Raw genomic sequence first — 12,391 nt, 5'->3', positions numbered from 1 at the left:
TGGTACCATGGGGGTCCTACTGAGGGTGTGTAGATACATTCAAAACAAATTCCTCAGCAGCAAAGGCTGAAGTAGGAAAAAATGGAGACTGGGTCAAAATTTGAAGTTGTAAGTTGAATCATTGAATTTTCTCTGCTGAGAAAATTTTTCTGACTCTTCATATCTTTTGACTACTGAATTATAGAACAAAGAAGAACTGTTTTCCTAGCAGCATCCTGAGGTTCTTTTGAAGGCACTTTTGCTTCCACCATCACCCTGGGAGTCACAGTGTTTGCTCTGTGCTCCTCACATCCCTTCCCAGTGACACAATCCCTCTGCCCAGAGCTCTGGCCACCCAGCACCAACACCCTCAGCAGATGTGATGCAGTAAACGCTGTAAATACTCCCTGCTTCCCCTCAGGTCACAATAAACCCAAAAAAGTCTGTTTGAGAGGGCCTGGAGGTCCTGTGAGGGGATGGAATCCTGTGATTGCCCCTCCTTCCTCTGCTGTGGCTGCCCTGTGGGAGGACAGGATGAAGAGGGCAGACGGAATAGTGGTGGGTAGGGAGTCCACAGGGTAGCTGAGGGTCTGGAGGGGTGGCAGCCCTGTCCCATCATCTAAGGGATAACAGCAGCCCCTGCCCTCAGCCCTGCTGACATGGGCTGCACTAAGAACAACATAATGACCAACTTAGCAGTCTTCCCCACAGAGGGGTGGGAGCAGCTGGTGATTTCTAAGAGTTATATTAATTTTCCCACAATTTTGTAATTTTAGAAGGTCACCTTAAATAACTGATGAATTGCAAGTACAGCAAATGAACATTAAACCATCTATCATAGAATAAAAGAGCCATTAATCTTTTAGGAACTATTACACATTCACACTCATATACACAGAAGAAGGGAAGTGGTGCCATTCTTAGCACACATTATTGCAGCTCAGTACAATAACATTATGTGAATATTCAAAATTATTCATTTTCCTTGAAATAAGACCTTTTCTTTTTTTTTTTTTTTCCCTGAAATAAGACCTTTTTTTCCTTAAAATAATCTAAAGCTGCTAGGATATCTAGTGCTTCCCTCCTGTAGCTGGTGTTATATAAAGTCACAGCAGTGTTAGGGGGTTTTGCAGATTCTGCTTATTGGAGAAGCTGATACAAATAATATCATGTAAACTAACTTTCCCTCACTTTTTTCTTTCAACACATATTGTAGTTGTCAAAACCAGAAGAACTTTCTAGTTTCTACAGTAAGACTCCACAAAAGAGGTATCTTGTACCAAAAGGTTTTTCCAAAAGCCCTTTTCCCTGCATGATCGCTCAACACATGGCAAAAGACTTGCATTTCTTTTTGGGTGGGTGGGTGGATTTGGGGGGATTTCTTTTTCCCTCTCCAGCACTTAGCCTTTGGTTTTCCAGCAGCTGCAGCTATTCTAGTAGAATTAACTAAGTTTGCAATCAAGTGTGGATTTCCTGATGTTTGAATAAAAGATATTTCATTATGATTGAGTAATTTGATCATTAAAATCTATGATCTCCAGATTTTCTGAATTAAGTCTGTTAAGCTTTAACCAGATCCTGCAAAAATTGAGAGAAGTTTATGATCCTAAGTATTTTGGATCATATGAGGGACTTTGCAATTCAGTTGAGCATAAACTGACTGTTTTCCCTGATTTTATTCCATTAAAAAGAATAAATAGGGCTGTTGCAAAACTCCTTATCAAGGCTGTTCATTGGGATGCAAACTTAACTGTTAATTTGCCCTCAGTCATTTCATCCACCAAAATACCAGCCAGTGTTCCTGACTAGGAAAGGGTTGTACACATTAATAGCCCAACACAATTACTGTAAGTGCTGAGGAACATGAGAATGAGATGCAGATGTTGGCCAGGCTCAGATGCTCTCATTAGCTGTTATCTCCTGTTGCAACTGTGGAACATAAACCTACTGGGCCAGGAGGACTAGGAGTCTAATCCAGTAAGACAGTTACTGTGTTTTCAATTTTGTAACCTATTTGTGATTAATTAGTTGTGAACATACAGTAGCTAGAAAGAAATTATTAGCCATGACGGGGGCTTAGTGACAGAAATACCTTTCCACTTGGTGATTGTGGTGTCTTGCAGGCTGCACAGCTCTGAATCATAGCAGAATATTCCTATTTTCTGATTTTGAAATACAATCGCTGTGGCCTGACTTAAAAGAAAGCTTGGTCATGCATCTGAAGTGTGAGGTAACTTATTTATAAAATTAAAGCTGAAAGTTGTGGAAGTAATGCAAGAGTCAGGGTTTGACACTTAATGTTTGCAAGTTTTGAGCTCACATGCCATTTTTGAAGCTTAAATTAAAATGCCTGCCTGGTTTCTTCACACATCTTGATAGTCCAGAAGAGTGGGAAAAAAAAAGACCCAAATAATCAATATGCTTTTCTTTTGTAATTTGATTATTTGAGGAACATTATTTAAAGCTCTAATAATAACCTTTTTTCTTATCCAGTGATCCTTTACTGATGAAATACAAGAGCAAATAGTCCAAGAGGTTTTAATGCAAGTAGAGAAGCTTTTAAACTTTGTGGTGTCAAAGTAGATTAAATTGTCCCTAAGTAGTTTTTAATACAACTGACCACAGTGATTTCTACAGGGCAATTATGGCTTAACTGTGTCAGTCATCCAGCAGGCATTAATACAAAGCAGAACAGCTCTGAAGAAGTTTGGTATGGACTGTCAAAAAGCCCATTGCTAACCTGCAACAGCCTTGATATTATTAGAACTTACTGAGAGTCAGATTCCAATTAATCCACAGATTTAACAGTCCTCTGCTGCAGTGGGTCTTGGTACAATTAAGGAATAACAGATGACAGGAAGGATACCTCCTGGCAGCCAGTGACCGATGGCAGTATTTGAAGGCCCTTAACCCAGCTGGTCATTAACTGCTCAGAGACACTACCTGGAGCTCATATTTTCTATTATAAACCATATATTAAAGATATAAATCAACTGCTACTTTTTCCTCCTCCTCCCAATCCATATGAGCTGCTGCTGTTGGGCTACCATGCTAGCAGTTAATCACCACAGGAAAATCCCAGTGGGGAGATAGACTCGTGCCTTATCTTGGAATCTTGAAAACCCCAAACTGCAGTCATCCTGAGGGCTCCCATGGAACCTGTGACTGGTGAGCAGAGTTTGTGCTCAGCCAGAGGGAGAAACATCTGAGAGCAGGAGAAAGGACCAGAGCGGCAGGGGCGCCTCAGTTCTCGTATTTGTTCTGCTCTGTCACTTGTTTGGTGCTTCCAGTGCAGTAAGGCCCCCCTGTGATGATTGGAATAACCATGGTAGCTTAGGAGGTTATTTCTTATATTTATTGCAGCAAGTTGGTCAGAGGTGCTGCTCTCCCCAGCACCGGGAAAAAGCAATGTGTTGCTCTTGTTATATGGGTTAGCCCCCAACACAAACCCTTGTCCAGAAGACTGCTGTACATGTGGGGACAGCCCCCTGTCCTGTATAGCAATTAGTGCATATTTTTTTAGATTGACACCTAGAGCTGTCACATGAACAGTTTGTGCCTTACTGCTGCAGGAAGCAGTGACCTTTTGTAGCCATTGCTTGGTTTTCTTTTCATGGTATTTGTGTAACAACCCAGCTGTGTTCCAGATTACTGATCAGTACTCACATCTGCAGATTCTGGTAAGAAAAAGGAGAAAAATCACATGACAACAGGTGTGTGGGGGGAACAGGAAATAAATTGGATTAAATTGCAGAAGTCAATATTTATGTATTCATCCATTATAACATGTTGGTCAGACTCCTCATTACCATCCACTCTTGACTTTGAAGTATTCCACCAGACAGATTCATAGTGCAGAACGTCATTTTTTGGAAGTCCATTTATGATGCTCTCTCCAAGAAAGAAAAGGTTCTGTCCCAATTGGATGTTTCAGGGCGGTTTGTGCACCAGCTGAAACTTGACTAGAATCTGATGTACAACCAAAAGGCTCTGTTACATTTCTGCTTCAGTACAGTACACTTCAATGTAATTTATTATTTTCCTATGAGAACCATGACTAATTGCTAAGTCAGAAACCAATCACAACTCACCAATGGCAGCAATTTACAGACATGGCAATATGGCAACTATAGGCTTTTTGCTGTTTAACTTTGGTTAGTTTGTTTAAAGTTATATGCAGCGGAAAAGGGGAAGGCAAAGAAAGAAAAAACATGAGAACCGTTTTGTCTCATTTCTACTCGCTAAAAATCCTTCTGAGATTATGTTGCTACCAACAGCACTTCCTACACACAAAAGTGACAGTATTCAGTGTGTATTGTCAAATTAGAGTGGTTATCATGCATGTCTTTTACAGTATATGGTGTTAATGAATTTCAGAGGCTGAAAAATGCCTTCATAGACTAGAAGGGCATGGGCAAAACATCAGGCTGCAAAATTCAGTCACCAAATTTACAGGAGGTCAGCTGAACAGGCCTAGTTGCATTTTCCCATCAACTCATCATGGTCAGTCTTTAATACTAAACTCAGAGGAATAAGGGATGCATAGAGGAAATCACACACACATCTCATAAAACAAAATTTATCTTTAATTTGTAAGTGTCAACAGCAGTACAAAAGATGGAGTGATGGTGAATAGATTAAGGGTAGAGAGGACAGTCTTGAGGTAAATGAGCATAAATAGGCAGTCTTATAGACACTCCCCTGAGGGGTCTAAACCCCTATCATGGCATATACTGTATCACCCAAGGATGACATGTTTAACATATCAGGAAAGCACCTTGTGCAAAAAAAAAAAAAAAAAGAAGAAGAAAAAAAAATCCCTCCCACCCGAAACATGTAGGTAAGGTGCCAACGTACACCAGAACATACTGTATATGGACAGTGTCTTTCAATTTTGTCTTTTCCATCAATAACTGAGGCAGAGGAGGAGAAGACTCTTAAAAGTACCACTGAAAGATTATTTAATATTTAATTTACCTCACGTCAATACTGCACAACAAAATCCAAGAAGTCTGTTTATGCAATGAAGCAGAGCTAAGAATAACTATTCTCTTTTTTAATCTGAGAACAGACTTTTTCTTAGATCAATATCCTTAGCAAACTTTTTTCTTTCTTTTTTTTTTTTCTTTTTACTGTGTCAAGAGGAGAGTGTGAGATGTGATGGCAACCTTTAAGTTCATTTAAAAACTTTACACTGGACTGTACAAGATTTTTTTTTTTTTGATAAACTATTTACATTTTCAGACTTTTAAACATATTCAAAGCAGCAATAGACACTAGTTCTTCCTCTAAACGCCCAAATAATTACCGGCCATGGGCCCAGGTAGGTACCTGCACTGTATATAGAATTTCTGCAAAGAAAACCTGCCCGTTAAGTAGCCAGTGGCTGTTAAACAAGCAGCCCTCGCCAGTAAGAGCTGCACCCATGGTGTTGCTATAGGAATCAAAGCATAGTACCTTGACAAGAGAGTCTCAGTTGCCCCAACAGCTCTACACAAACTTTACAATTTGAAACAGCAGCTAGCATGTCAGTCCAGCATGTCAGTGAATTGTGCTGATTAAATTAACATAGAGTACAATCTCACAATATACATCACAAACAAATTACAATGTCAGGAAATAAGAGTTACAGTAAGATAAGTTATGTAGTAACAGCTTATAAGCTTGTCTTAATGTAATAAAAAAAATTTTACATGGGAAATACAATAATGAATGAACATAAATGCTAAGCATTCTAGTTTGCTACAAGCTGAAGAAAGGTACAAGAAAAAAAAAAAACATTGCTTTCTGGAAAGCAAAACACAAATGACAAAGGAAGACAAACGGAGAATGCACACTAGCAGGTCTGCAATGTGCAGCATACAAACAGTTAAATATTTGCACATTCCCCATACTCCAAGAGCACCAAGGACCTCACTTGTGGTTTTTAGAAAGCAGAAATTACAAAGCAAGCCATGTCACTAAGTTGCTTTATAGCTTTCATATTGCCATAAATACCAATTTGATAAGTTTTCCATCAGCCCAGTTCACCCCACCCTACCCCTTTTTACCCAGTGTGTGAAATCTCAGAATACCTCTTTGTCACCATTTCCAACAATTCTGATAGTTAAGAAAGGGCGTTGGATTAAAATGAAATGATTTTGCATATACATTGTTTTTCCTTCTGTAGCAGGGCATTGCTACTTATAAAAAATGTAGCTTGATCTCAGAGAAATCACAGATTTTAATGGGTTGTACCAAAAAAAAAAAAAAGTTTAGAAGAAGTTTCTTTAAAGAAAAAAGTAAATTATCAAATGAGGTCATATAGTATTATTATTGTAAAAGAACATGCTTAAGTGCCAACTTGAATCTTAAAAAAGCATGCAAAACACCAAGGGGTCCAAGCCCATTCATTAACTTCTCATAAAAACATGAAGAACTCTATCATACATCCTGCTGGCTGCATCTCCAGTGCAGTTGTTCTTATTGCAGCCCTGGCTCAGCAAAGCTCACCCCACTTAACACCAACACTGCACTGGTCCTCGTGACCACTGTGGAATTACTAACATGCTTCATGTTAGACAGGTAGGTAGGTGTTTTTCTGGGGGAAGATGGGGTCTAAATTCATAGAGTGTTTTGCTGGGAGATGATTTTGAAATGCCATGCCTTTGATGTGGCCAAAAAACAGAATGCAGAAAGCCAACCCAGAGATTAGATAGCGCTGGGAGGTGGTTGTGTTGTGTTTATCCAAAGCAGAGGCTGCCCACAGCTGGCTGCTGTACACTTTGCCCAGGGTTTTATTGGGACTAATGCTGCTGTTGGGTTTACATTTCCATCCCAGAGCCATCCCTCTGTCTTTTCCCTCCCCCTGCCTCATGCTGCACCTGAGTACCCTGATTTAGGAGCACTGTGTTGGGATCCTCTAAATGCTCAGCAGGTGTTTTCACAAGCTAAATGGTGATGCCCAAACATACAGGCAGACCAGAATCTGGCCAGTTCTCCAGACTTGTTTCTGCACATAAACCCTGGAAAGGAGTATGGTTTCCGTTGGGACCTTTCCCTTCCATTTTTATAAAATAAGAAGTGAACTATTCTGGCTGGTACCAGACTGTTTGGGGAGTCTCCTTCTCTTGAATATAAGTATTTAATAATTTTCCAAAAGAAAATATATTGTATCTGTTAATTAAATAAACTGTTCACAGAGAAAATAGTATTACTATATTAGTGCTCCAGACAGGAGCTATTTTTCCAGTCAGTTTCTAAGGGGCCTCAAACACAAAGCTTAAGAAGCAATTCCATGAATCCTCTTTGTGTATTTTGTGAACAATTTCTCTGGTATTATAGCCTAATGTAACAATAACATAATCAAATGGATGTACAACATAAAGGTTTGATATCACTGAGTCTTGCCTGCATTGCAAGGGCCATTTCAGTCATTTTAATCTTGCAGGGATATACTTTTGACTTCCAAATGCCATTCTTGGTAAGTAAAATATCTCATTGGTTTTACTTGGATTCAGAAGACTGTGTTTCCCAACAAATGTAGCCAAAATTTGGCATGTTTCAACTTTCTAAAAAAGAAGAAATTATTTCTTGTTTGTGGAATATGCTATTAAAAATCGGAGAGAGCACAAGTGAGGCATCTTGATGTCCCAGCTACAGGTCCACAATACTGCACTCACACTGCGGGTGTAAATTCAGCATCTACATGAGGTACAGTGACTTGTCAGCATTTAATATGGACCAACATACACTGATATAGAACAAAAGTAAATACATAACTTATACTTCACTAAGTATCCATGAACAAAAAATAAAATTCTATTTCCTATGTTATATTTACACAATTTAAAAAAAATCTAAAATGAGATGGCAAATTCATCAAAAAACTTTGTTTTGAGCTCCGATTAATAAAGTAAAAATGCTGGGTTTCATCCTTATGATTGTCCTTCCTTGATTTCTACTGACATTTTAGAGCCAATGTTGGCTAATAAATAGAATAACACGCTCATAGGCACAATTCAGATTCAAATATGTTCCTCCCACTTCCCCAGCCAGTAAATGCAGTTTTTACCCGCTGGTGATTCCTGAACAGCCAGTCATTTTCAAGAATGTGGCTTTAACATACAGAGCATCAGCATTGAGGCAGGGCTGGAGCTAAAACAAAGTGTTCATACATACATGTATTTTGCATAAATAAATGAAATAACAAGACATAAAAATGACTCAAATCCGGCAACTGTGAGGCAGGCCCACACGAGTCGGAACAGATGACTTTTGTTCATGTAGTTTTCGTACAACAGTTTCACATTAGTCAGAAGTGATAAAAAATACCATTCATATCCAGTGCTTATAACACTTACGAAACAACATCTGTGAGTGTGTGTTTTTTTTGTACTACAAGCAAAATCAAGTTTCAGTCCTAAAGAACAGTCCTTTGTTCTCCACAAGCCTGCAGAATATTATTTTGGCATGGTCATAAAAAAAAAAAATTAACCAACTAATCTAAATGTTTGCCTTTGTGCAAAAAAATAATTACATAAAATACAATGCTAGCAATACAGCATTCTACCTATGCAACAAAACCAGGAAAAAAAGAGAGCAAGAGAGAAAGAAAGTGATGTGGGGGGAGGGAGAGATACTTCTAACTGGAGAATTATGTAAGACATTAATAAATAGTCTTTTTTTGTTGTTTTTTTTAGGAAATAATGATGTCCTCCCCCCAATCTGAGCTGAATGTATTAAAAGCAGTTCAAATTCCCAAGCTATTTTAAGAACAAAAAACCACTTTCTATCAGTACCTTAGCCAGCTTAAAGAGGACGCTCACCAGCTAATGACACAGCATATGCCTTTGAAGACTTGGCTAGACCAGTTTATTGCTCATTAGACATGGACTCAGAACACAGTTAAATAAATATTAAAAATATAGCTTTTTTTGTTCCAAATTACAAAATGGTCACAGAAATTTGACCATTGTGTTTGTATGCCATTACCTTTATAAATTGTCCTGTAAATTGAACAATCTTCTTTGTCTTGGGGACGTTCGTTCTCTCACATAGAAACGCAATTCCTACAGTGGCAAAAATGGCTGTTTCTGGCAGGACAGGGATCAGTGGGGCTGTCAGGAAGGTGACTCCTCATCCACAGAGCATCCTGCCATTGCAGCTCACAGAAGTGTCTGCAGAGCAGGATGCACCAGGACAGCCAGACTAACACAGGCTCCTTTTGTTGTCCGAAGAAAAACCTGTGCAGCTCTGTGAGAAGATGTTCCCAGACTTCCAGAGGAGCTGCTCTAGGCCCCCTGGTACCTCTCAGCCTGAGCCTGAATTTATCACCAGTGTGCTGAGCACAGCCAATTCCAAATAAAAGCTGAGGGAATTGAGGAGCTTCAGCACAGTTAGTCATCAGGCCTATTGGAACTGTATTTATGTACAGTGATCTATTTGTGAACAGGAGGGGAGTATGAGGGGAAAAAATAAAGTCAGTTTCGCCTCTGTCTATGAAATCCAACAGATTCACAATCTTTGAATTGAATCTTGCATATTTCCCAGAATTTTCTCCAGTAATTGCATTGCTTCTAGAAGTAATACAAACAGAAATTTTAATTTCTATAGCACCTTATGTCCAAAGATCCCAAAGCGTTTGACGAGTTACATTCCCACATGACTAATATACAATAAATATTTTTGATGACCATTTTCCCACCTTTGCAATTAGATATTTTAGTGTCTCTCCCTCCCCCCCTTGGATTCTCACAAATAAATTACTGCATAAATACTTAGGGTAGCACAGTTCCTTCAGGTGGCAATGGGAACATGATGTATAGAGCCATGATTTGCCACAGGTTCCTCAGGCCCTAAAAATTCATCATGGTGGACTGTAAATGCAGTTTGGATTTTACATCTGCCCTTGCTAAGTGTAGAGGTTTATAACTATAAACACATTTTTAGGGGTATTTGTACTCTATGTACATATAAAAGTACTCACTTTATTTTGCAATACATATAGCAGAGTGTTTCCAAGTGCTCCTTGATCATAGAGTGTTAGAGGAACAAGTGAATTTCTCATTCATAAAGGTCATGTTAATTTTAGTAGCAGGTGCACTTTTATTTTCATATACCTATATGATTTAGGGAAGGGGAAAGAAGACGCTCTTTAAAATATCAATAAGGAATTGTAAGTGTAATGCCACCAACTGTACTTTTAAAAATAAATATTAAGTATTTGGACCCTTGACATTCTGGAATGAATAAATTATTTAAGAGAAAATGTGTTAAGACTGAATGCAAGGGTTAAAAGCAAAGGGGTAGAGAATGTAATCAGAGGTGGCCTCACACTGCTAAGACAAGCCTGTCCATAGCTGGTGATCGCTCTTTTGTGCTTACTTAAAATTTCACACTAATGGCACATCAAGAGGCAAAAGCAATTGGGTACATGCACTATGGCAACCATGTTCACTAATTAAGAATATCCTGTCTCCAGATTCCTGAGTACTTTACCATATTCTGGAAAAAAATTAGGTTTTATATATAATTTTTTTTAAGATGCCAAAGGATTGTCTAAGACTTTACAGTGTCTCCTTTAAGACTTTTTGTTTAAATGTTAAGATTCAAAAGTTATGAAAAGTTTGGCACATCAGAAGTTCAGCTATACATATGGAAAAAAAATGGAATTCAGAGACTATTTTTTAAAGACAAGCTATGATGCACAGGTGTGCACACTTGCGGACTTGTTCTGTTTCACAATATGAAATCTGCAGTTTTTGTTTTCTAAAATAATCCAGAATAAAAACACATTCACAACCTGTAGGCTGGCACAGCATACCTGAGTGAGAATGTATAACCCCCATCTAAAACAGTAACTTAAACCTTTATCAGCATCCAAACGGAAAAAGACAAAAGGTAAGACTTGTAAGACAGCTATTGATTCATATAAGTTCTCAAGTCCTGATGTCTGATATTTATGTCTTCATCTAAATTAAAAAAAAACAAAACAAAACAAAAACAAAAAAACCCAAGTTCATGAAAAATTAGGGAAACAATCTGTCTCACACAATAAGAAACATTTAAGACCATTCTGCTGATGTAACTGTAGGAGCCACACATGCATGCAGGCTCTTTAAGAACTTTTGTTCAAAAAAACCCCAAAAAACCCAAATGAGTCTGAGTACTTTAATTCTGTGAACACTCCTCAGTTGGCACTGACTGCCTCATGGGCTTCATTTTCACTACTATAGTCTGATTTGGGATCATCCTCATAGTCCTCGTACATTTCTATTTCATCCTCTCCATTTATCATTTCATTTCCAGGAAGGCTTCCGCTGTCCGTCTTCATACCATAAGTGCTCTGGATGACAGGGATGCTGGGCTCAGGGCTGGCAGAGGTGCTGGAGCAATCTGATGTCATCTGAGGGGACGGCGTGGTGGTCGCCATGGTAATAGCACCAGGGTAGACAACTCCTGTTCCTGTGGTGATTGGAATCTGAGGCTGTTGTCTGGAAGGAAAAACAAGAGGGAAGTGTCATTGCCTGTGCGTAGAGGAGGGAAGACCTTCTGCAAGTCCAAAGGAAAGAAAAGCAGGTGGCTTCCTAGAAAGGCTCCGTGGCTTTGAGTCTTAGAGTCAAAGGCATCAAGGCTTAGAGTCCTCGATGGTATTGGTTCATTATCTCCCCCAAAGGACAACTGGGAACTGAAGTGCTTTCAGTCACTACCAGACATCTTTTCATGTATTGTGTGTGTTTATTCAAACCATAATACAAACTAGCACTTGGACATGGACCATCAAAAGGCTTCAGGCACCGTGTGATGCCTGCTTGCTAGACACCATGTATCCAAAATCTAAACCCTCTAAACTCATGGCAAGAGCTTCTGTTAATGAGAGGACCTCAAGATTACCTAAAACAGCAGAGAGAAACTGAAGTATCTAATTTACTATCTAAGTGCCAGGTAGACTCCTATGGCACTTGGACATTCTTTTGACATTTGATTGCTGGCTTTTGATTTTTATTTGGATCCATCATCAGAATGCCATTTGCTTCTCAGGATTTTATGTTTAAGATGGGGGTTTTGAAGCAAAGTACTTGATAAAAAAACCCAACAAATCTGCCCTGGAAGATGCTGATTTTGTATTGACTAATTATTGAACGTACATGCCTATTTGCATAATCTATTTAAAGAATCATATATTTCAATGTATTTCCAACCTTCTTTAGAGCAATATTGACACAGTAACTATTATAGATTTTAGCAGGAGAAACAGTGTCAGGTATGTCTGAATAATCTAAGGAATCTTCAACTTGACCACTATGCCATTCTATGCTAAATTCAAAAAGATGTTTTATAAACCAGTCTCACCAATTACTAATCAATACAGAAAATAATGTTAAGCTTATTTAAAAAACCCTAAATGTTGAGTCTCTATTGTTTATTGATC

At 38.7% G+C, this 12,391-nt stretch overlaps 1 protein-coding gene across 11 annotated transcripts in view; it reads right to left on the bottom strand.

The window, feature by feature from the left end:
* Positions 1–4,544: 4,544 nt before the first annotated feature.
* SOX6 (SRY-box transcription factor 6) overlaps positions 4,545–12,391 on the bottom strand; it is a 369,094-nt gene continuing 361,247 nt past the window's right edge. For 10 of the 11 annotated variants that reach the window (XM_053944612.1, XM_053944613.1, XM_053944608.1 and 7 more), the window contains one exon: positions 4,545–11,453. In XM_053944612.1, the coding sequence (XP_053800587.1) occupies positions 11,150–11,453 (304 nt within the window). In that variant the 3' untranslated portion in view covers positions 4,545–11,149. The remainder of the gene's footprint in view (positions 11,454–12,391) is intronic. The other variant, XM_053944619.1, reaches the window with a different exon arrangement.

Source organism: Vidua chalybeata, chromosome 6 (assembly GCF_026979565.1).
Source record: "Vidua chalybeata isolate OUT-0048 chromosome 6, bVidCha1 merged haplotype, whole genome shotgun sequence".
Taxonomy (NCBI): Eukaryota; Metazoa; Chordata; class Aves; order Passeriformes; family Viduidae; genus Vidua; species Vidua chalybeata.
Note: the sequence above shows the minus strand (reverse complement) of the source record. Positions and strands in the feature narration are given on the sequence as shown.